Below are 25,530 nucleotides of genomic sequence, written 5' to 3'. Positions count from 1 at the left end.
CATTTGGGCATCTAGCATCCTTAGGCCCATGGTTTATGCCCAGACGGCACCTTTCAAGTTCAAAGCCGGGACTCCATTCTCCAGATCGGGCAGGTGTGGTTCACACTTCACCTTTTCGCGCAAAGCATCCAGGAACGTGCTTTGGACTCCCGCGGAGCGGGGCGATGGGAGAGGCTGTGGGTTTGCCTCGGGACGGAGCGCGCACTCGCTTACAAGCTCCAAACCTGGGCGCGGTCGCTTTGAGCGCGAGGTCCCGAACCGAGTCCCGCGCTCCTCTAAGAGCCCGCGAGCGCCCCCGCCCCTCGCCGGCGCCCAGGCCCGGGCCGCCCGCATCCTACCCGGCGGCACGCACCCCTGACCCGCCCCGCCCCCCGGCGGCCGCGAGTGGCGGGCGGAGCGCTGGAGAGAGGCGCGCTGGGCTGTGCGGCGCCGCCTCTCCTCCGTGCCGGGGGAGGGACGGAGGGGCCAGGCGGGAGAGAGAGAAAGCCCGACCGACCGGCTGGCCGAGAGCTGCATGCAACCGGTGGGAGGCCGGGCCGGCTGGGGCTGGGGCTCGGGCGGTTTCTCCGCGGATCCCTGGCGGCGAGCGCGGACGGCCCGGAGGCGGCGGCTCTGAGCTGGCAGGCGGAGGGTTGTCTCCCGCGCCCGCCTGCCCTGCTCGGTCCGAGGATGCGGGGGGGCGATGCCCGGGGCCAGGGACGCGCTCTGTCACCAGGCGCTGCAGCTGCTGGCCGAGCTCTGTGCCCGCGGGGCCCTGGAGCACGACAGCTGCCAGGATTTCATCTACCACCTGCGGGACCGCACCAGACCCCGGCTCCGCGACCCAGGTGAGTGCCGCCGCCGCTGCCCGGCGCGACCCCAGGGCCCTGGGCTGGGAGTTGGGGCCGCGCCAGGGCCTGAAGCAGGGGAGCGAGGCGGACTGGAGGGAGGAGGGCGGGTGACCACCCAGCTAGGGGAGGGGGCCAGGAACCAGCGCACCGTGGCCTGATGCTGGACCCGGGCGGGAACCCCGGCGGAGGCTGCTGCGTGGAGGCCGAGTCCGGGTGGGTTGTTGCGGGGTTGGAGGGACCACGCCCGTCACCTGAGCTCCGGTCACCGGGGCTCCTGGGGGGCGGCTCCCGAGCTCGGAACCCCGCGCACCACTTCCCCGGCTCTGCGCTCCGGGCGAGGAGAGGCCGCGGCGGCCTCGCGAGTCTAGGGAAGGGGGACGAGGCCAGAGGAAACTCTGGGAAGTTGGGAGTTGGGGACGGCCCCGGGCTGTGGCTGAATCCCACCGGGCGCCTCTCACCCTCCCCCCGGAGCGTCTATTTCCTTTCCTCAGTCTGGGGTAAGAAGGGCGGGGCGGGAGCCGGCGCTGGGCCGGGGGCTGGGAGCTCCAGGTCCCGGGCAGCCGGGCCTGAACCCGCTCCCTCTGGGTCTCTCCGCGTGGAGGCGGCCTGGGCCTGAGCGCCCGGCTCTCCCAGCTCCCGCTGCCGGGCACACGGAGGTCGCGGGGCTCACGGGTCATGCCTTGTGCACCTGCAGTTATTCTTAATGAAAGTTTCGAAGCTCCTAACTTTGGAAAGTTCATTTATTTTGGCCTTTGACCAATTAAGGTTGGAAGAGGAAGTTTTAGTGAAGCCGTTTGCTTTTCCCCAAGGGTCCTGGGTCTCTCGCATCTTCTCAGCCACTGCCGGTTATTGAAAAACACATTCCTTCCAAATGTTTACTTGAGATTCTTCTCACCTTGAGAATCGTTTTCTCAAATAGTCTCTTGACCTCAGTACTAAAAAAAAAGAAAAAGAAAAAAAGGGTAATGTAGTTGGGTTGTTAAAGATGGGGTAAGAAAACGGTCCTTCTCCTAATATTCCTGTGTATAAATAACTTGAAATGAGCTATTGGTGTGCAAATTATCTAGTATGAATTTTCCTCATTTTAAGCCAATCCATTACATAAAAATCCATTTACCCAAGGGTAAGTTAGAGAATTATTTGATTCATAAAGAGGTCTACTTTGAGCCTGACTTAAATAACATTTCCTTGTTAATATATCCAAGATAGGTCTGTGGGGTGAAGAGAAGTTATCTATTAAAAGTTTATATCAGATATTTTCTATTCGAAGTCTTTTTTAAAAAACAAATAAACAAAAAAATAGATTATTGTTTCCCTTCGCCTGTGGTTATATTAATTAAGTGTATGGGATGGTCACTAATGTGTTACTTCAAAGTGGAGAATTAAGTCAAGAAATGCTGTTGATTTCACATCATTTCCCCGGGGGTTTAATGCCCAGCTTTTGTGTGGCTCCTTGCTGAACTGATGTGCTACCCAGAGTGCAGACAGGAAATGACAGCACTTCATTCATGAACCAGGGGCCTGGGATGATGTCCTCATTGGGGGAAAGCTTCTGTCCTCAGCAGGAGGAACAAGGAAATTATCTAGCTTGCTTCATCCAAAGCTAGTGTTAGTGTTGAAACGTGTCACTTCTTTGCCTGTGCCAGGAGTCCCCATCGTTAGCACGCATAAGCAGTCCTCTGTGGGTTTACCAGAGAAGATGGATGAGGCCTCTCGCTGAGTTGAATGTTAAACATGCCACATCTTTTTGTCTGATTTTTGTGCCTCTGCTCCTTTTAATCTATAAGCTAGATCTCATGTTCTTAGGTTTTTTCCTCAGCCGCTGCACTCAGAAGTCCTTAAAAAAGTCACGTCTGATTCCTTGGCTGAGAAATAGCCACTGATATAGAGTATGCCATACTATTCTTTGAGCTCCTAAAAGCACTGTCCTGTTATCTTAAACTAGGGTACAGGAGTTTTGAGGTAGCCCAGTGACCCTCTGGATCTTTGGTTTATGGTCAGGAAGTAGCCTGTTATTGAGGTAGGCTGGGGAGGGGGACTGTGAGTGCAAGACCAGAGGAACTGAGACTGAAGCCCCTATCCAAGGTACACCATGTCTTCCAGCGCCCTTCAGCTCAGGCCAGAATCCCTCTTCACTCCCCACCTTTCTCTCTTTACCCACATTAATTCTTACATCAAATGAATGTATCTCCATCCCTTTAAAGCTGTTTGGTTGTCCAAGTCAAGAGTGCCTTTAATTTCTGAGCCTTAAACGCTGAGTGGTTGGAGTAGCTGCCCTGCCCAAAGCTGTGAATGGTACCTCTGCTGCTGGGTAGTGGGAACCAGAGCAACTGCGTACAGCAGCAGTGCTGGTACGTGGGTCCCTAGAGCAGGTCATCTCTATGAGTGGGTGACTTCCTTTTCTGTAAAGGAGCCCGCTTGAATGCCATGTTTCAGCTTTTTCTGCCCATTGTCTGTCCCTGGCTACCCAGTGGTAATTAGGTTTTCTCAAGCTCAACTGAGGAACTTTGGCTTTGAAAGGAGAAAAGAGATAATTTCCTGTGGATAGCAGAATGACACTGCATGTAGTATGTTTGTTCATTTTTCCAGAGGTGGGATAAGCCTGGGTCACAGACCAGTGGGCCATCAGAAAGGTTATTCTTTGCCCAGGTGGCTGCAGTGCTCTGATGTGGAAGTACAACCCTAGTCTTCCCTAACTTGGTATTAAGAGAGAACTTAGTGAAAATGTGGTTTAAAAAAAAAAAATGAGGCTAAGTCATAAATTGAAACTTGAGTGCCTCATCCAGTCCTTCATCTGTACCAACTATGGAAAGTAAAGTGTGGATTTTTAAGCTGAGGATGGGCATTTTTCCATAGATAGCAATTAGAATCCTGTTAGGTGTCATTATGTCGTTTTCACATATTGGCAATGACAGCCATTAACTTGTGAATTTCAGCGAATAGCCTTCACAGCAGAGAGAAGAGGAAGTGCAAAGGTCCTGAGATACAAGTGTCCTTGATGTTATTAAAGGAATAGTTGAGTTCATGGGTGGCTGGCACAGAGCGAATAAGATAGAGAATGACAAGAAATATGGTTAATGGTTAATGGAGAGGGAAGATCATGTAGGATCTTATAAACCATTATAACGGCTTTGGTTTTTACTCTGAATGAGAAGGGATTGAACAGAGAAGTGGCAACCCTTTGGCTGCTGTGTTGAGAAAATACTGTTGAAGATCAAGGGAAAAAGATAGGGAAACTTGCTAGCAGGCTATTCTAGTAATCCAGACAGACAAAGGGGCTAGTGGGCACAGTTTGAAGATACAGTGCTCGGATTTGTTGATGGAATGGATGTGAGAAGTGAAAGAAGAGGAGTTAAGGATGACACCAAGGCTTTTGACCTAAGCAGCTCCATTTACTTGCAAGACTTTAGGAGGAGCAGAGTTGGAAGGAAAGTAAGGAAATTTTTATTTTATTAAAATTTTTTGTTTACTAAAGATTTTTTGTACCTATTATATATGCAATGTCTTTTAGTTAGTTCCACAGTGACCTGAGGCATGAAAGTCTTCTTTGATGTTATCAGCTGGTCAATGCTCATACTTTGTAACCAGGGATTTTGCTCTATTTCCTCAAGAGGGCCAGTTGATTGTAGGAGAGCAGTTACTACTAAAAGGTCTTTTCTTGCATGGAATGAAAAGCTCTGTTTAACTTCCACTCATTGTTCTTAATTATACTTCAGTTCAGTTCAGTCGCTCAGTCGTGTCCAACTCTTTGCGACCCCATGAACCACAGCACACCAGGCCTCCCTGTCCATCACGAACTCCCGGAGTTCACCCAAACCCATGTCCATCGAGTCGGTGATGCCATCCAACCATCTCATTCTCTGTCGTCCCCTTCTCCTCCTGCCCTCAATCTTTCCCAGCATCAGGGTCTTTTCCAATGAGTCAGCTCTTCTCATCAGGTGGCCAAAGTATTGGAGTTTCAGCTTCAACATCAGTCCTTCCAGTGAACACCCAGGACTGATCACCTTTAGGATGGACTGGTTGGATCTCCTTGCAGTCCAAAGTACTCTCAAGAGTCTTCTCCAACACCACAGTTCAAAAGCATCAATTCTTTGGCACTCAGCTTTCTTTATAGTCCAACTCTCACATCCATACATGACCACTGGAAAAACCATAGTCTTGACTAGACGGAACTTTGTTGGTAAAGTAATGTTTCTTCTTTTTAATATGCTGTCTAGGTTGGTCATAACTTTCCTTTCAAGGAGTAAGCATCTTTTAATTTCATGGCTGCAATCACCATCTGCAGTGATTTTGGAGCCCAGAAAAATAATGTCAGCCACTGTTTCCCCATCTATTTGCCAGTCAAAAAAGAATTCCATCTCTTCTCCATTTGGCTGTTAGTGGGTAGTGATTGTAACTTTTCTCATCCTGTTGTTTCCACATCTGAAAAAGAAAAGAGGATTGAATCAAGTCATTTCTAGGTTTTAACCATGTTTTATAATTTTCTTTGTAAGTCTGTTCTTCTGAAGGGTGCCAACCACATCTGTGCCAAGCACATTATGTAGGTCATTTCATTTAATCCTCATAACGTCTTCTAAGACCTTGCTGCTCCAAGTGTTCAGCTGCGCAGCAGCAGCATCAGCAGCATCTGGGCACTTGTTAGAAATGCAGACTCTCAGGCGCCCTCCAGACCTTCTGATGTGAATCTGTGTCTTAACAGGATCCTCAGGTAATTCATAGGCACATTAAAGTTTGAGAATCATTGCTAAAAGAGATTGTATATATGAATAAATTGAAGTGCAAAGAGCTGAACTAGCCCAGGGCCATGGGTTCCTTTGTAAGAAAAAGAGAGTCGAGTCTAAGTCAGAGTAGCTTCTAGGTAAACACATCACATATTCTAAGTATCTAGGAGTTATTGTCAATGAAAATTTCCTAGGTTATTTTTTTCATTTAAATGTCCTATCTCGACACAGATGTATAGAACAGACTTTTGGACTCTGTGGGAAAAAGCGAGGGTGGGATGTTTCGAGAGAATGGCATTGAAACATGTATATTATCTATAGTGAAACAGATCACCAGCCCAGGTTGGATGCATGAGACAAGTGCTCAGGCCTGGTGCACTGGGAAGACCCAGAGGGATTGGGTAGAGAGGGAGGTGGGAGGGGGGATCGGGATGGGGAATACATGTAACTCCATGGCTGATTCATGTCAATGTATGACAAAACCCACTACAATATTGTAAAGTAATTAGCCTACAACTAATAAAAAAAATAAAAATAAAAAAAAATAAATGTCCTATCTCTATTCTGTTTTTCTATAATGGATTTAATCTCTAATTGTAGGTTAAATTCTATGCAGTTATAAAGATTTTCCTCTGTGTTTTTACTTTTGCTTTTTAAATTTAAAGTGTAGTTGATTTACAATGTTAAGTTAGTTTTAGGTGTGTAGCAAAGTGATTCAGTTTTATACACACACACATATCTTCTTTTCCAATTTTTTTCTATTTTAGTTATTATAAGATATTGATTATCGTTCCTTGGGCTATATAGTAGGTCCTTGTGTTTATTTATTTTTACTATAATAGTGTGTATCTGTTAATTCCAAACTCCTAATTTATTTCGCCCTCTTTAGTTACCATAAGTTCATTTTCTGTGTGAGTCTGTGAGTCAGTTTCTGTTTTGTAAATAAGTTCATTTGTATCTTTTTCGAACTTCTAAAAAATTCCACATGTAAGTGATATTTGTCTTACATGTGATATCATATCTTATTATATATTTCTCTCTCTCTTTTTTACTTACTTTACTTAGTGTAATATTCTCTAGGTCCATCCATGTTGCTGCAAATGGCATTATTTCATTCTTTTTCCTGGCTGAGTAGTATTTCACACTGTGTGTGTGTGTGTGTGTGTGTGTGTGTGTGTGTGTGTGTGTGTGTGTGTGTGTGTGTGTGTGTGTGTACACACCACATCTTTATCCATTCGTCTGTTGATGGATATCATTCAGTATCTTGGTCATGAATTCTTTTATTCATGATACTAGTTTTCCATTGATATTCCAGCTTTGTATTTCTAGGGATTTTTTTTCATTTTTCGGGTGAACTCAAGAGTGTTCGGGGGCTTCCTTGTTGGCTCAGAGGGTTAAGAATCTGCCTACATTGAGACCCAGGTTCAGTCCCTAGGTTGGGAAGATCCCCTGGAGAAGGGAATGACTACCCACTCTAGTACTGTTGGCTGGAGAATTCCATAAACAGAGGAGCCTGGTGGGCTACAGTCCATGGGGTCACAGAGTTGGACACAACTGAGTGACTAACACCAGAGAATGTTCACCTCCTCAGGGTGTGAAGTAGACTTTTATGGCACATCACTGATGATCCCTCTTTCTAGGTGGACGTTAACCCTAGTTAGGAGATGCTTTTTTCTAGACTGGTTTTCTAGATTTATTTTCAACCTTAGTTGCATGTTAGAAACACTTAGGGAGCTCTAACAAAAAAACAACAATAAAGAAACTGTCAATAACTGAGCTCTACCCTGACCAATTAAATTGGAATCTCTGGTGGTGGGACCTAGTATTGGTATATCTTTATATATGTTCTTCAGTTGGTTCTAATGTGTACCAGGTAGAAGATAACTGTAGAAGACTTATTGGTCTCACTCACAATAAGAGTGAACCCACCTAACCCTTCTCAACTCAACTCATATTTCTTTTTTGCAAAATTAGGAAAGATGGTGTCAAGGCAGGGGCTTTGACTTTTACCTTGTACAGTTACCACCCAAATCAACTAACTGATTCTTAAATTTCTTTTGACAATATTACCCCCAATTTTTATTTTGAGGACTCTTTAAAAATATCATGAGAATCCATTAAATTCACTCAGTATAGGGGAAAAAAGAACAAATTGAGAAAATCATGTCCAAATTATTAAAAGGCCAGGAAGTGGAACTGTCGTTAATGTCACCTTATATTTATTTAGAGTGAAGTAACTTATTAAAAGATGTACATGTAAAATAATAATTAAATATAGTTTGTAAGGAAAAATTTCCAAAATGATCACTGAGATTAAACATTAGCCTTAATTCAGATGATTTTCAAAGAAAATCAAGAGAAAAATCAGCCTTAAAACACTGAATTTTTATGAATAGACATTGGTGTGATTATGCACAATGGGATTAATTTTTAAAAATTAATGTTAATTGCAATCAGGAACTGGAGAGTCTTATAAGGAATGAGTGGCATGTTGGATGCACAATCTGCGAAGATTTAATTTGCATTTACTTCAGTGACATTTTAGGGCCTCTTCATAAATATTTTATTTAAACAAGTGTGTTTTCATCTCCATGGGATTCCTCTACATGGATCAGTGAGTGCTTTAGTCATGAGGTAATTTTCAAGAGGGAAAAACAAAAGCAAATTCTGGTAAAAGCATCATAGGCAGCCTTGTGGCCAGCCATCTCTTTCAGAATAAACAGTCAAAAGCACAAACTTTTTATGTAGGCTAAGCTTTCAAGGACAACTTAAGCTGCCATCTAAGGGAAATCACCCTAACATTCCCTGTTACGTATAGAACATGGGCATTGCTTTCATTGTAAAAGCACACTGGCACTTTCGTGTTTGTGTATGCATGTGGACTTTCTCATGCGGTTGGCTTAAAATATATGTATATATCAGAATCCCTCCCTAAGTGACTTACTTGAGGAAACTACCAAGTTCCAGGGAAAGGGAGGAGCTTAATGAGAGGCACCAGTGGGGGAGCAGTCTCACTTTCCAAAAGACAACTCTGGGGTCTGTATTTCTGCTTTCTAAATGAAATCACATTTGAGCCATAAATGTTTACCACTTCAGGTATTTCATTGGGCTGGCTCAAAGCATGGCTTTAAACCAAGGCAAACTCCAACAACTAGGTTCTGCAGGTCTTGAAATATTCCTCGTACATGTATTTTATCACACAACAACTTTTATACCAACACTGATAGAACTGCATTCGAAAGAAAAAAAATCTCACCCAGGAAATCAAGATGACAGAGTGGAATAAGCAAGAACTTTGGAGTTAGAATCTGGTCCTGCCCTTACTAGTTTTATGACCTTGAGCAAAATATTTAATTCTTCACATTGTTCAGGGCTTTCCTGGTGGCTCAGTTGGTAAGGAATCTGCCCGCAATGCAGGAGACCTGGATTAGATCCATGTATAAAATGGGAGTGGAGGGCTGTTACAGCACAGCACCCAGAGTAAGTGCGCAAGTGAATGCTCAGTAAATGGATTTGGTGGTGGTAGTATCACCTGTCCATGATTCCCCTCAGCTGCTGGATCATCGAAAAAGCAAGAGAGTTCCAGAAAAACGCCTACTTTTGCTTTATTGACTACGCCAAAGCCTTTGACTGTGTGTGTCACAACAAACTGGGGGAAATTCTTAAAGAGATGGGAATACCAGACCACCTGACCTGCCTCCTGACACCGACAACTGACCATACCTCCTGTATGCAAGTCAAGAAGCAACAGCTAAAACTGGATATGGAACAACAGACTGGTTCCAAATCAGGAAAGCAGTAACTCAAGGCTGTATATTGTCATCCTGCTTATTTACCTTCTATACAGAGTACATCATGTGAAAAGCCAGGATGGATGAAGCACAAGCTGGAATCAAGATTGCTGGGAGAAATATCAATAACCTCAGATATGCAGATAACACCACTCTTATGGCAGAAAGCAAAGTAGAACTAAAGAGCCTCTTGATGAAAGTGAAAGAGGATAGTGAAAAAGTTGGCTTAAAGCTCAACATTCAGAAAACTAAGATCATGGCATCTGGTCCCATCGCTTCATGGCAAATAGATGGGGAAACAATGCAAACAGGAAGAGACTTTATTTTTGGGGGCTCAAAATCACTGCAGATGGTGACTGCAGCCATGAAATTAAAAGACACTTGCTCCTTGGAAGAAAAGCTCTGACAACCTAGACAGCATGTGAAAAAGCAGAGACATTACTTTACCAACAAAGGTTCCTCTAGTCAAAGCTATGGTTTTTCCAGTAGTCATGTATGGATGTGAGAGTTGGACTCTAAAGAAAGCTGAGTGCTGAAGAATTGATGCTTTTGGACTGTGGTGTTGGAGAAGACTCTTGAGAGTCCCTTGGACTGCAAGGAGATCCAACCAGTCCATCCTAAAGGAAATGAGTCCTGAGTATTCATTGGAAGGACTGATGCTGAAGCTGAAGCTCCAAAAACTTTGGCCACCTGATGGGAAGAACTGACTCATTGGAAAGGACCCTGATGCTGGGAAAGATTGAAGGTGGGAGGAAAAGGGAACGACAGAGAATGAGATGGTTGGATGGCATCATCGACTCGATGGGCATGAGTTTGAGTAGGCTCCGGGAGTTGGTGATGGACAGAGAAGCCTGGTGTGCTGCAGTCCATGGTTTCACAAAGAGTCGGGCACGACTGAGCTACTTAACTGAGCGATGTTGTGGGTTTGATTCCAGATCAGTACAGTAAAATGAGTCACATGAATTTTTTGCTTTCTCAGTACCTATAAAAGTTATGTTTATACCATTCTGTGATTTCTTCAGTATACAATAGCACTATGTCTTTAAAAAGTACATAATTTAAAAATACTTTTTTGCTAAAAGATGCTAATCATCTTCTGAGCCTCCAGTGAGTCATATTTTTTGCAGTAGTGACCTCAAAGATCACCAAAACAAATATAATAATAATGAAAAAGTAGGAAATATTGGGAGAATTATCAATATATGACAGAGAGACATGAAGTGAGCAAATGTTGTTGGAAAAATGGCCTGATAGGCTTGCTCGATGTGAGGTTGACAGTCCTTCAATTTATTTTTTAAAAAATGCAGTATCTGTGAAGTGCAATAAAGAGAAGCACAACAAAATGAGGTAAGCCTATATCATTATAGACAAAATTTACTATTTTACTTTTTTTGTAAACTGAGCATTTTATCACTACTTATTAGCTCTATGACCCTGTAAAGTTACTCAGTCCCTGTGTCTTAGTCTTCTCATGAATAAAGTGGAGTGCTATTACCTAAACAAAATACAGGATGCCAAGGTATTCAAATTATTCAAAATTATTCAAATTCGAATTTGAATTTCATATAAATAGCAAGTATCCATTGTTTATCTGAGATTCAAATCAAATTGGGCATCTTACATTTTTATTCGCTAAATATAGCAACCCTACGTTAGTATCTATCTCATAACACATGTGAAATACTTATCATAGTACCAGGCACATAGTAAGTGCTCAGTAAATATTAGCCATTGTTACTACTATTTTTATAATTTTTCAATGATGAACAATCATTATCATGTAATTATTGTGATGAATATATACATATATTCTGAAAGGTAGATAAGTCTTTTTTTCTTAACCTTTCTTTGGGGTTATTTCTAGCATCTGATTTTTCCTTTCTATAAATAATATTTTATATCTATAGTATCCTGCTCTCTTTTAAGAACATTTCTTAATAATTAATCATCACCAATGGATTCCAGTTGCTTTCCAGCATATCTAGGCCAGTTAGCACTGCTATATGTTGACAGTCAGTATACTACCGTTAGGAGGTGTAATGTGGCAAAAGGTGGCTAATTCAACACGTTTTGAGTGCCTACCTGGTTGTTGTTTTAACTTGAATTTTTTTGTTGGTAGTATTGAATGTTTTTAATATTTTAAACCAGTTTATGTTTTCTGTTATGTGAATTTTGTGCGCTTATTCTCTACCATGTGTAAATATATATTTTGAGACTCTTAATGTATTTCTTACCAATTTGCATTAGTTGGACAATAAATATTCTGTCAAGTTAGCTTATAGAAGGAGCAGTGTATAGTCAGTGTACTCAGGTTGTCTGTCCATGCTCAATCCATTCCACTAGACTGCCTTTTAAAATGTTAGGAGTCCATCAAGAAATAGAAATTTTAAAAAAATAGAAATTTTTTGTAACATTCTTTCCATGCAAAGTGCCTTTATGTGAGGTATGAAAAAAATTGTTATGTAACTTGAATCTCTTTTTCTCCCCCCCTCATTCAATCTCTCTCTAGGACTGTAGCCACATGATCTGATCATTCTTCTAAATTATAATTACATTAAATTAAAAAAAACATACATTGAGTGCCTCTTAAGTGCCAGGTGGACTTTCCAGGTGGCTCAGATGGCAAGGAATCTGCCTGCAATGCAAAAGAGCTGGGTTCTGTCCCTAGGTCTGTAAGATCCCCTGGAGAAGGAAATGGCAACACCTCCAGTATTCTTGCTTGGAGAATCCCATGGACAGAGGAGCCTGGTGGGCTACAGTCCATAGGGTTGCAAATTGTCGGACACGACTGAGCAGTTAACACTAAGTGCCAGGTACTAGGTTGGGCATCACTGATTCGAAAATACATTAGACATGATTACTGCCCCCATGGAACTGAAATAAAGCAATAATTATGATTAATAAAGATCAGAAGGGAGACATGTACAGGATACAGTGCAGGAAAGGAGGGAAGTAATTATTCAGTGGATCTATAGAGAGCTCCTGGAGAAGTTGATTCTTGGGTGGAGCACTTTGCCTGGAATGGGTAGGGGAGAAAGACATTTTAGAAGTTTACAAACATTATAGGATGAGAACGGGTCTTTGGTAATAGTAAGTGAAGCATGTGTTGGGAGTGTTGAGAGTTGAGTCTGCTCTGGTAAACACTGGTTGTCAGATCACGGAAGTCCTTGTTTGCCATCGTCAAAGTCCCACAGAGGACTTGGGCTGGAGTACTCTGACGCAGGTATCTTGAAGGAAGTACGGTTTAGAGTGATGAGCCCAAAGGATCCATTCTTAGCAAAGTAGTTTGGAGATTTGAGGATGGGGCAAGTTCTGTGGGTGCACTTCTCAAGCCTTGCTGGTTCTCATGGGAAAAAAAGCTGACGTTGGTGGTGATGTTCTTCCTTACTGAGTTAAGGTCCTAACAGATTAGAATCACTGCATGGGTGATTACCCATTCAGATCCCCAAGTGTGTCACCCTGAAACTCAAGTGTAATTACCTCATCTAGTTGTAAAAACTGCCTTTAGCAAGTGTAGTCATCTGGTTCAAACATCTGGATTTCAGATAAAATTTCAGACTGTGCCAACAGTAACATCTTGCTTCCTTGCCTGTTTACTTAATAATGAAAAAGCAGTGTGTTCAGTTGCATTGCAGTCATTCAGTTTGAGGATATGCACAGTCTGTTCTCTCCGATATTATAGGGCCGTGAAGGGAGCAGGCCTGGCAGGTCTAGTGCCTACCAAGCCACTATGGAGGTGGTGGTTTATTCTAGACACAGGGGCTCCCAAGAGGCCAATACAGTTCTTTAAATGAAATGAATGCCCTTAGGCAGGTCCTACACTTTTCCACTTTTCATATCCACCCCACCTCCCCTGTGCCACACACGCAAACTTTACTTATCACATTAGGGGATATGCCTGGCTACTGAAGACATTTCAGTTTGCCTTAGCTGTAGCACTGCAGACCAACTGACGAGTTTTAAGCTGAAAACTGAGGTGAGCAGATTTGTCTCCTGATTAGATAACTCTGGAGGCAGGATGAAGGTTGACTGCAGAGATTATGATTAGAAATGCCATTGACTTACTCATCAAATGTTTATGGAACCTCTCCCAAGTACAAAGCTCTCTTCTAGGTATTGTACACACCTAGGTACCTTAATACAGTATTGTACATACACTAGGGAACCGAACAGAATATAAAAAGCTTGCCTTATGAAATTTACAGGTTGACTAGAGGGAAATACTATGTAAATAAGCTAATTCCAGAGTATGTTAGCTACTGATAGTGCTAAGGAGAAAAATAAAGCGTGGAAAGAGAATAGGTGTGGGAACTAAAGAGGTATCACTGAGAAACTGATGTATGAGTAAAATCCAGAGATGTGGGAGCAAGATGTGCACATATCAGGAGGAAGAGCATTCTAGGCAGCAGACTAGCAGGTGGAAGGATCCTGAGACAGGTGCATGCTTGGTATGTTTAGGTATTAGCCAGGGGCAGTGGGACTGTGGTAGAGTTGGCAAGGAAGAGGAAAGTGTTAGGAAAGTATTATGTGCAAATGTAATTGCAGTTTTGGACCATGAATTTTAAATCATTTTAACTAGGCTCAAACACATCTTTATTAATTAAAGTAGGAACTATTACCGTCAGCACATTTTTGCCAACAAGATGTAAGTTTGACTATTCCTGTAGAGTAAAAATCCGTGCTTTGAGATTCAACAAACTCTTGGAAAGTATTTTCTGCCTCCTGCTGGTTGTGGAAGTGTTTTCATGCAAAAAGTTGTTGAGTTGCTTAAAGAAGTGGTAGTCGGTTGGCAAGAGGTCAGGTGAACATAGCGGATGAGGCAAAACTTCGTAGACTAATTCATTCAACACTTGAAGCATTAGTTGTGTGACATGCAGTTGGGCGTTGTCATGGGGAAGAATTGGGCCCTTTCTGTTGACCAGAGCTGGCTTCAGACATTGCAGTTGTTGGTGCATCTCATTGATTTGCTGAGTATACATCTCAGATATAATGATTTTGCTGTGATTCAGAAAGCAAAAAAGTGGATCAGATGGGCAACAGGCCACCAAACAGTGACCATGACCTTTTTTGGTGCAAGTTTGGCTTTGGAAAGTGCTTTGGAGCATTTCGGTCCAGCCACTGAGCTGGTCAGTACCAGTTGTCATATAAAATCCACTTTTCATTGCACATCACAGTCTGATCGAGAAATGGTTTGTTGTTGTGTAGAATAAGAGAAGACGATACTCAAAAAGGATGGTTTTTTTAATCTTTGTACAGTTCATGAGGCATCCACTTATCAAGCTTTTTCAACTTTCCAATTTGCTTCAAATGCTGAATGACCATAGAATGGTTGACGTTGAGTTCTTGAGCAACTTCTCATGTAGTTGTAAGAGAAGCAACTTTGATGGTCCTCTCAGTTGGTCATTGTCAACTTCTGATGGCCAGCCAGTGTTCCTCATCTTCAAGGGTCTCATCTCCTTTGCAAAACTTCTTGAACCACTACTGCATTGTATGTTCATTAGTAGTTCCTAGGCCAAATGTGTTGTTGATGTTGCAAGTTGTCTCTGCTGCTTTATGACCCATTTTGAACTCAAGAAAATTAAACAGATTTGCTTCTTGTCTCCCTTCATTTCCCTAGTCTAAAATAAATATAAAATACACAGAAAGTAATAAATTATTAGTGAAAAAAAATAAGTAAAGTGAGAAATGCACATTTAAAAATGTGTAACATAACCACATTTATTTAAGAATGCATTTCAATATCAAATGGCAAATTTCAACCGTGCAAAAACTTCAGTTACTTTTGCATCAGCCTAATAGTAGTTGAGATCAGAGAAGTGATGTCATGCTGATTGAGGCCCTAGAAGCCACTGCCATTTTTACTCAGAGAAAGATGGGAAGCCATCAGAAAAAGTTTGAAGCAGAGGGGTAATAATAACTAAGTTAGGAATGGAAAGGGTCACTCTCACCAGCGTATAGAAAACAGGCTGTTAGAAGGGTGGAATCAGGGAGAGCAGTGATATGGATGGTGTGAGAGACGATGGTAGCTTGGCCCAGAGTGTTAGCATTGGGGATGGTAAGAAGTGGTCAGATTCTAGGTAGCTGGAAGGTAGAGAAATAAGTTTGAAGGGAAAATTGGGAGCTCAGTTTTGGATGTGTTAAGTTGGAAATGCTTATTAGAGTGTCAAGTAGGGAACAGACTAGGAAGCTGGACTTTAAAGTGTGTGAGAAAGATGACTGTCCTGTAGATGTAGATTAGATATGAGAGTTGTAGACTTGGCGGTGATATTTAAAAGGAATCATCTAGGAATGTGGGTGTTGCCTAGAGGTGAGAAGAGGACTGAGTTCTGGAACTCTCCAGTATTAAAAGGATGGAGAGAAAATGAGGAACCAACAAAAGAAGTCTAATAGAGACCAGAAGATCCAAACAAGAGTATTGACCTGAAAGCCAAGATGAAGAAGACATTGTGTGAAAGGAAAAAGTAAACATCTGTGTCATATGCTACCATTAGGTCGAGTAGAATGAGCGCTGATCACTATGACAGCAGTTAAGTGACGTAGGGGTCATTGGACATGAAGTTGATTAGCCATTATCATTGAGAGGTGAGAACAAGCCAGACTGGAGTGGCCGTAAGATAAATTCATGGGAGAGGAATTGGGGGCAATAAAAACAAAACAAACTACTTTTTCAAGTGTTTCTGTAGACAAGAGCAGAAAGAAATGAGTTTGTAGTCACTGGTGAGGAAGGTGAGATCAAGGGGTTTTTTGGTTTGTTTTTTCTTTTTCATTTTTTAATAGAAGGATAGTTGCTTTAAAGAATTTTGTAGTTTTCTGTCATACATCAACAAGAATCAGCCATAGGTACACCTATGTAACCTCCCTCCCATCCCCCTCCCTCTCCCATCCTTCAGCCTGTCATAGAGCCCCTGTTTGGGTTCCCTGAGTCATATAGCAAATTCCCATGCCATATGTAAAATAGATAACCAAAGGGTTTTTGTTTTTATTTAAAGTTATAAGAGTTAACAGCACTTAGGTGATGGGAATGATCTAGTAGAGAACAAAAATTCATGCTATAGGATAATGAGGAGAGGCTTGCTGGAGGGATATCCTTGAGTGGGCATTGGGATATGCTCCTGGAGGTCAAGGAGCAAGTCTGTGTGTGTGTGTATATGTATATATATATATACGTATACACACACACACACACACACACCCCATCAGCATAAAGATGACAATTAAAGCTGAGAGATTAGATGAGTCTACCAAGGGGTAACTGAAGATAAAAGAAGTCAAACAACTAGTTAGAGGTGAGGGAGGGAGAAGGAACCAACAAAGGAGATTGAAAAGGAATAGCAAGTAGGGTGGGAGGAAAATCAGGAGTGTGGTGGCCTAGAGGTGCAGAAAATATTCCTAGGAGGATGGCATAAGACCTTATGTGAATGCAGCTGGTGGGTCAAGTATGTTGAAGACCAAGGACTGCTCGTTGCATTTAGCAATGAGGTAGTTCACTGGTGACCTTGAACTGAGTGGTTTTGAAGTGGGGATAGGTGAATAGAGTGGGTGAAAGTCTGATTATAGTCTCTTTAAGAGATTATGAGAGGAGAGAAGTTGGAGAAAGAGAACATACACTGCTTTTTTGTTTCAATGTGAAGGAAAAGGGAGGAGAAAATGATTCAAAAGATGGTTTGTAAAGAAAGGAGAAAATAATTGTTGGTATGCTAGAGAGATGTTAAAAATGATGCAGAGGGTTGAACTGCCTGAGTGATGTGTTTGAGTTGGTGGGTTTTTCAACCAGTTCATTTGTTGTCAAGGAAACAGGGCAGAGTATGTGGTTCCAGGTGAGTAGGTGTGGTTTGGGATCTTACAGAATTGTCTTCTCTTTGCTCTTCCATTATCAGTGAAAAAAGAGGCTTCAGGGTTACCATCTGAGAGTAAAGACGGGGTAGAAGATGCTGAGTGTTTGAAAAGAGGAAAAGTAGAAATAATAGTCCAGGAGGTAGAAGATTGATTGGATTAGGGAAGTAGAGTGTGCCTGTCAGACAACATTAAGGGCCCACTTGAAGGTGGTGCTTGTGAATTTAAAATGATATCCACCAGCATGGATATAAGGTTTTCTCTCACCACGTGCAGCTGTGTTTGTCCAGGCACGAAGTGACGGGAGCAGCCTTGTGCTTATGACAATGAAAGTATGGCAAAAGAATTGATAGCATATAGATAACCTACTGAATGGGAGAAGATATTTGCAAATGATATGACCAGTAAGGGGTTAATGTCCAATATATTGGTCATTTGGGTTCTTCCAGAAGATATAACAGAAAACCCCAAATAAACTTTTTAGCCTGCTCAATATATAAATAGCTTATATAACTCAACATCAAAAAAACCTGATTAAAAAATGGACAGAAGACCTCAGGCATTTTTCCAAAGAGAACATGCATGCACATGGCCAGCAGGAACATGAACAGTTGCTCAGCATCACTAGTCATCAGAGAAGTGTAAATCAGAACCACAGTGAGGTATCACCTCATACCTGTCAGAATGGATAGCATCGAAAAGGACATATATGACAAATGTTGATGAGGATGTGGGAAAAAGGAAACCCTCATACACTGTTGGTGTTGGTGGGAATGTATATTGGTGCAGCCACTGTGGAAAACAGAATGGAGGTTTCTCAAAAAACTAAATAGAAGAACTACCATATGACTCAACAGTTCCACTCTTGGGTATATATCCAGAAAAGAAAACACTAATGGGAAAAGATTCCTGTACCCTAGTGTTTATACCAGCATTATTTACAAGAGCTGCTTTCAGGTATGGAAGCAACCTAAGTGTCCATCAACAGATGCCTGAATAAAGAATGTACGTATATATACAAGGGAATACTACTCAGTCATAAAAGGGAATGTAATTTTACCATTTGCTACAATATGGATGGGCCTGGGGGGTGTTATGCTTAGTGAAATTAGTCAATCAGATAAAGACAAATACTCTTAAGTTATCACTTATGTGTGGTATCTAAAAAATACAACAAACTAATAAATATAACAAAAAAGAAGCAGACACATAGATATAGAGAACAAACTAGTAGTTACCAGTGGGGAGAGGGTAGGAGAGAAGGGCAATATAGTATAGTGGTAGGGGATTTAGAGATATGAACTATTAGTTACAAACCAAGCCACAAGATATATTGTACAATAAAGGGGACAAAGTCAATATTTTATAAGGCTATAAATGGAATATAATCTTTAAGAACTGTGAATTACTATATTGTATACCTGTAACTTATTTAATGTCCAGACGTGCAAGCTGAATTTAGAAAAGGCAGAGGAACCAGAGATCAAATTGCCAACATCCACTGGATCATAGAAAAAGCAAGGGAATTCCAAAAATATTTACTTTTGCTTCATTGACAATGCTAAAGCCTTTGTGTGGATCATAACAGACTGTGGAAAATTCTTAAAGAGATGGGAATACCAGACCACCTTTCCTGCCTCCTAAGAAGCCTGTGTGCAAGTCAAAAAGCCTCAGTTAGAACTGAACATGGAGCAATGAACTGGTTCAGGATTGGGAAAGGAGTACATCAAGGCTCTGTATTGTCACCCTGTTTATTTAGCTTATGTGCAGAGTACATCGTGTGAAATGCCAGGCTAGAGGAAGTACAGGCTGGAATCACTAGATGATACCACACTAATGGCAGAAAGCAAAGAGCTAAAGAGCCTCTTGCTGAAGTTGAAAGAGGAGAGCAAAAAAGCTGGCTTAAAACTCAACTTCAAAAAAATAAAGATTATGGCATCTGGTCCCATCACTTCATGGCTAATAGATGGGGGAAAAAATGGAAACAGAGACAAATTTTATTTTCTTGGGCTCCGAAATCACTGTGGATGGTGACTGCATTCATGAAATTAAAAGACGCTTGCTCCTTGGAAGAAAAGCTATGAGCAACCTCAACAGCATGTTAAAAAGCAGAGACTATACAAAGGTCTGTATAGTCAAAGCTATGGTTTTTTCAGTAGTCATGTATGGATGTGAGAGTTGGACCACAAAGAAGGCTGAGTGCCAAAAAGCTGATGCTTTCAAACTGTGGTGCTGGAGAATACCCTTGAGAGTCCCTTGGACAGCAGGGAAATCAAACCAGTCATTCCTAAAGGAAATCAACCCTGAATATTCATTGGAAGGACTGATGCTGAAGCTGAAGCTCCAATACTTTGGCCATCTGATGGGAAGAGCCGACTTATTGAAAAACACCCCAATGCTGGAAAAGATTGAAGGCAGAAAGAGAAGGGGGTGACAGAGGATGAGACAGTTGGATGGAATCATGGACTCAATGGACATGGGTTTGAGCAGACCCTGGGAGATTGTGAAGGACAGGGAAGCCTGGCGTGCTGCAGTCCTTGGGGTCTTAAAGAGTCAGACACAACTGAGAGACTGAACAACCATTTTTATAATGTTGTACATTAACTATATTTAAAAAACATGAAAAGAGTTGAGGGTATATAAAGTGGCATCATTAGAAATTGAATTTGCAATTTCATCTAGGTCAGGAAAGTGCAGTGGACACATGGTGAGTTGGGAATAGTGAAGAGGTGGTGGGGTTAGTGGACTATAGGTGCTCTGGGGGAGATGATTACCAGGAATGCAGTGAGAAGGACGGAGCCGGACAGAGATTATAGAGGGTTACAGCTGCTCGATGACTGGGTCTAGGGTGTGATCATGGGAATGAGGCTGTAAGGCAGGGTGGGGGACAAGTGATTGAAGGAAGAAAGGGAAAGAACCAGAGTTTGGGAAGTATTGAACTAACCAAAAATTAAGACAGAAGTAGTGTTGGAGAGAATGACAGCAGGCCAGGAAATGACTTGCATGAGGAATGTCTGCGATGAGGATGTGTAGTGATGACATATAGTGGTGCAGTTGAGTACCTGCAGAATCAAAGCTGGGGGAATTTAAAGAAAACACCAAAAATAATAGACTCTTAGTATTTATCCAGGCAGAAGTGTTGAAGGGATGTTTTAAGACAATGGAATTGGAAAACTGATGATAGATGTAAAAATGTTTTAAATTGTTTTTTAAGTTTATTTTTAACTGTGCTAGGTCTTTGCTGCTTTGTGCCGGCTTTCTCTAGTTGCAGTGAGTGGCAGCTACTCTTTGTTGTGGCTCACAGGCTTCCCATTGTGGTGGCTTCTCTTGTCATGGGGCATAGACTCTGAGGGCTTCAGTAGTTTCAGCCTGCAGGCTCTCGGGTGTGTGGCCTTCAGTACTTACCACACAGGGTCTCAGTAGTCGTGACCCACAGGGTTTAGTTGCCTGAGGCATGTGAAATCTTCTCAGGCCAGCAATTAAACTGGTGTCCCCTGCATTGGCAGGCAGATTCCTGTTCACTGTATCACCAAGGAAGTCCAAAAAATATTTGCTTTATTAAACTTTTTATTTTGTATTGAAACGTGGCCAATTAACAGTGTTGTGATAGTTTTAGGTGAACAGTGAAGGGACTCAGCCATACATATATATGTACGCATTCTCCCCTAAACTCCCCTCCAATTCAGGCTGCTATATAACATTTATATTAAAAATGTTAAGAGGTAAAATGGTTGGTACACTGATAAGAATTAGAGGGATCCTAATTTCCATATTTCTGGCATAAGTACCTGGAAAGATGGTCATGTGATTTATTAGGTTTACTGTTGGATGTCCAGCATTTTTTTGTGGGAAATAATGCAATTATTTTTAAATCCTTGAAGTATAAGAATGTTTTGAGATCTGATGCAGATGTCCAGGCAGATCTACCAGTCAGCTGGTAGGTCATTGGGAAAAAGTTAGTGGAAATCAAAGAAAGTGAGAAAAGGTTGAATGCTAAGGCCTACTAGAAACTTATTTAAGAGTTTTGGAATGTGATTCTTAATTCCAGCTGTGCATCAGAATCAATTGGGAAACTTTTGAAAACACAACTGCCCAGTCCCCAAACCGACTAAACCAGAGTCTTCTGTAGTAACACCTAAAACATCTCTACATGTGAGTCTGGTGTGCCGCCAGGGTTGCAAATGACATGCATTTATAGCTTTTATGGATTGAGATTACTTTTTACAGCCCCATTGTCAAAATAAGTGCTCCAACCATCTGTATAAAACCATTATAAAATGTTAGGGAAGGAAATCTAAGCATGAAATGCATTTACTATTATCATTTATCTTTTTTTTTTCCTTACCACAATAAGTTATCTCCCAATTATTTGTAAGTACAGCTGCTTTTGATGCAACTAATAATAAATTCTATAGAAAATTTAGCTGTAGGATGTAGCTGTAGCATTCTGGTGCGAACTAAAATCATGGTCTTCTTTATTGCTAAGCATGTAATATGATTATCACTTATTTTTAATTTAGGATAAGTATACCATAAATAAGGTCTGTAAAAATTCTAATGAGGCTCTGAGCTTAGAGAATTGTTTGCTTGTTTCCTATAGGCTATCAATCCTTCTTTCCAGTATGTTCACTTCCCATCAGAAAAACCTGGGTAACAAGGAAATAGGCATGATGACAGAATAAATTAGAACCACTTGTGACACCTTACTCAGAAAATCTCAGGTTAAGCATATTTTCAGTTCTGATGTTTTCGAATAGTATGGATGTCAATTGATGGAATAGCTGAGCTAGCTCTAAGGACTTCCCAGATTGTTTCATAGGGAGTGAGAAAACTGTTGTTTGTTCTTCTCTAATCTGTTCCATTGTGACTGATACTTAGATTTAATGTCACCATAATATCCTGAATTTATAGGTCATCCTTCTTCTGGGGCTTTGGAAATGCTTTGTGTGGATTACTTTAATTTTGATGCAGCTAAAATTCATCATGTTATGGAACCTATTTCAGAGAGAGTCTACAAAGAGAACTAGAAAATCCCCCAAGCCTTTCTTTTTTACTTCCAAATGCCATTGGTAGAAGCATCCATTGATCCTAACTCCATCCTGCTGCTTTAGAGGCCATTTGTGTGTGGATTACTGGAGGCTTCTCTGGGAGGAATCTAATCCCCATAGGTTCAGTTTGAGAGGATCCACTCTGCAGCCAATAAAGATTAAAATTGCAGCTCTTTTCCATTACATTGGTTTTTTGATCTTTTAATTTTTGTATTATTTTACACTTCAGTGGCTCAATCACAGCTGTCTTTCCCAGTGTCTCAGTATGTGGGAACTGGGAAGTTAAACTGGACAGATTCACAAAACAAAGGTTTTATAGCATATGCTTGTACAGTAAAAGGTGATGTTTTAAGGTATGGACAGTCATCAGATTTAATCCAGAGAAACACATGGAGCGGAGTAGGTATTAAATAGTGCCCTTATAATAATGCAGCTTAGAGCATAGGGGAATGTCAGAAGGGTCAGAATTGTACACTGTTTGATTCTTTTAAAGAAATTTAAAAAAATTATTGATGTATAGTTAATTAACAATTTTTTAGTTTCCGGTGTATAGCAAAGTGATTCAGTTATATATGTATGTGTGTATATGTGTACACATATGTATACACACCCACACGGGCTTCCCTGGTGGCTCAGTGGTAAGGAATCCGCCTGTGATGCAGGAGACACAGGAGACCCCGGTTTGATCCCTGGGTCAGGAAGATCCCCTGGAGGAGGGCGTGGCAACCCACTTCAGTATTCTTGCCTGGGAAATGCCACAGACAGAGGAGCCTGGAAGACTACAGTCCATGGGGTTGCAAGGAGTCTGACACAACTGAAGCGACTGAGCATGCATGCATATATACACATATCCTTTTTCATATTATTTTCTATTAAGATTTATTACAGGATATTGAATATAGTTCCCTGTGCTATACAGTAGGATCTTGTTTGTTTATTTTATATACACAGTAAGTCTTCTACACACATATGAGTTTTGTTCCAAGAACATTCATAAGTCCAATTTGTTCCAACAAATTGTTAGCCAGTAAGTCCAACAAAGTTATCCTAGATATCCAACTAACACAATCAGAGATAGTATTATACTGTAACAGGTTTATAATACTTTTCACACAAATAATACATTAAAAAAACACACAAAAATATTTTAAATCTTATAGTGCCTTGAAAAGTATAGTGGTACAGTACAGTAGCTGGCTATACAGGGGCTGGCATAGAGTGAACAAGCAAGAACTACAGACTGGAGGAAGGAGAGGATGTGGGAGATGGTAGAGTTGAAGGATCATCAGCAATAGGAGATGGAGAGCAAGCTACAGTTTCACTCACACCTGAGGGTGATGGCACAGGTTCTGGTTCCTTGTTGACACCAAATGCATGTTCCCATCTTTGAAAGTTTGCAACTTGAAGGTTCAGATGTAGTAGTTTGTATCTGCTAATCCCAATGCACGCCCCCCCTTTTCTTTGCTTTTTATGTCTGTGAGTCTGTTTCTATTTTGTAAATAAGTTCATTTGCATCATATTTTAGATTCCACATTTAAGTTACAGCCTATGATATTTGTCTTTCTAGCTTGGGAGACCCTGGTAGCTAGCTGGTAAAGAATCCACTTGTAATGCAGGAGACCCTGGTTCGATCCCTGGGCCGGTAAGATCCACTGGAGAAGGAATAGGCTACCCACTCTAGTATTCTTGGGCTACCCTGGTGGCTCAGCTGGTAAAGAATCCACCTGCAATGCGGGAGACCTGGGTTCCATCCCTGGGATGGAAGATCCCCTGGAGAAGGGAACGGCTACCCACTCCAGTATTCTGGCTTGAAGAATTCCATGGACTGCATAGTCCATGGGGTCGCAAAGAGTTGGATACGACTGAGTGACTTTCACTTTCTGACTTAAGTTAGTGTGCTAATTTCTAGGTCCGTCTGTGTTGCTGCAAATGATATTCTTTTTCTATGGCTGAGTCCCTGTATTCCATTGTACATATGTAACACATCTTCTTTATCCATTCATCTAATATCATCCAGGCATTTAGGCTGCTTCCATGTCTTGACTATTGCAAATAGTGCTGCTGTGAACATTGGGGTGCATGTATCTTTCTGAATTAGTTTTCTCTGGATATATGCCCAGGAATGGGATTGCTGGATCAGGTGGTAACTCTATTTTTAGTTTTTTGAGGAACTTTCATACTGTTTTCCAAAGTGACTGTACTAACTTACATTCTCACCAACAGTGTGGGAGGGTTCCCTTTTCTCCACACCCTCTCCAGTATTTATTATTTCTAAACTTTTTAATGATAACCGTTCTGACCAGTGTGAAGTAGTGTCTCATTATAGTTCTGATTTGCATTTCTCTAAGCGATTTTGAGCATGTTTTCAAGTACCTATTGGTGATCTGCATGTCTTCTTTGGAAAATGTCTATTTAGGTTTTCTGTCTGTTTTTCGATTTATGTTCTTTGTGTTTTTGTTATTGAGTTGTATGAACTCTTAGTATATTTTGGGAATTAAGTTCTTGTTGATTACATCATTTACAAATATTTTCTCCCAGTTCATAGGTTGTCCTTGTTTTGTTGATGGTTTCCTTTGCTGTGTGAAAACTTGTAAATTTGATTAGATCCTACTTGTTTATTTTTGCTTTTTATTTCTATTGTCTTGGGAGATTAACCTAAGAAAACATTGCTACAATTAATGTCAGAGAATGTTTTGCCTATGTTCTCATCTAAGAATTTTATGGTATCATGCCTTATAAGTCTTTAAGTCATTTTGAGTTTACTTTTGTGTGTGGTGTGAGGGAGTGTTTTAGCTTCATTATTAAATGTTTGAGAAATTTTTTCATTTGATATATTAAAATAACAAATGCAAAGTATCTGTGGATTTTATATTGTCTTTGTCTCCTCTTTTCCCAAGGCCTTATGCTGATTAAACTAGCATTCATACAATAAATATACTGGAAGTGACATAGAAGTCATTAAATGTGACTTGTTTTAGTCCAATAAATAGTACAATAAACAATGATGGCTTAGCAGGCATAAACGTTTAATGAATGAAGAAGAATTTAAATATATAGAAACAAGTTTGTTAAAACTTCAGTGGTTAGAAAAATCAGAATTATAGTGGGAGACCATCATACTTCACTAATAATATGACACATCAAATACACAAAAAATATAGGATAGAAGTAATGTAGTTAAAGGTTCGATTTATATGAAATACTTATGGAATTTTCTACTCACCAAGAGAAAAATAATGTTCATGGACCATTTCAAAAAAGTTGATCAATATATGATCAGACTGTACAAAAGGAGCATTAATTCCAA

General features: G+C 41.2%; 1 protein-coding gene across 2 annotated transcripts in view; it reads left to right on the top strand.

The window, feature by feature from the left end:
• Window positions 1–448: 448 nt before the first annotated feature.
• Window positions 449–25,530, top strand: part of SYT9 (synaptotagmin 9) — a 205,817-nt gene continuing 180,735 nt past the window's right edge. Inside the window, exon 1 of one of the 2 annotated variants that reach the window (XR_006272093.1) lies at window positions 449–827. Coding sequence is in view for 1 of the 2 variants with exons in the window: in XM_043482537.1 (XP_043338472.1) it covers window positions 683–827 (145 nt within the window). In the remaining variant the exon portion in view is untranslated. The remainder of the gene's footprint in view (window positions 828–25,530) is intronic. The other variant, XM_043482537.1, reaches the window with a different exon arrangement.

The sequence above is a fragment of the Cervus canadensis genome, chromosome 11 (genome assembly GCF_019320065.1).
Source record: "Cervus canadensis isolate Bull #8, Minnesota chromosome 11, ASM1932006v1, whole genome shotgun sequence".
Taxonomy (NCBI): Eukaryota; Metazoa; Chordata; class Mammalia; order Artiodactyla; family Cervidae; genus Cervus; species Cervus canadensis.
This window is presented reverse-complemented; position numbering and strand designations above follow the sequence as displayed.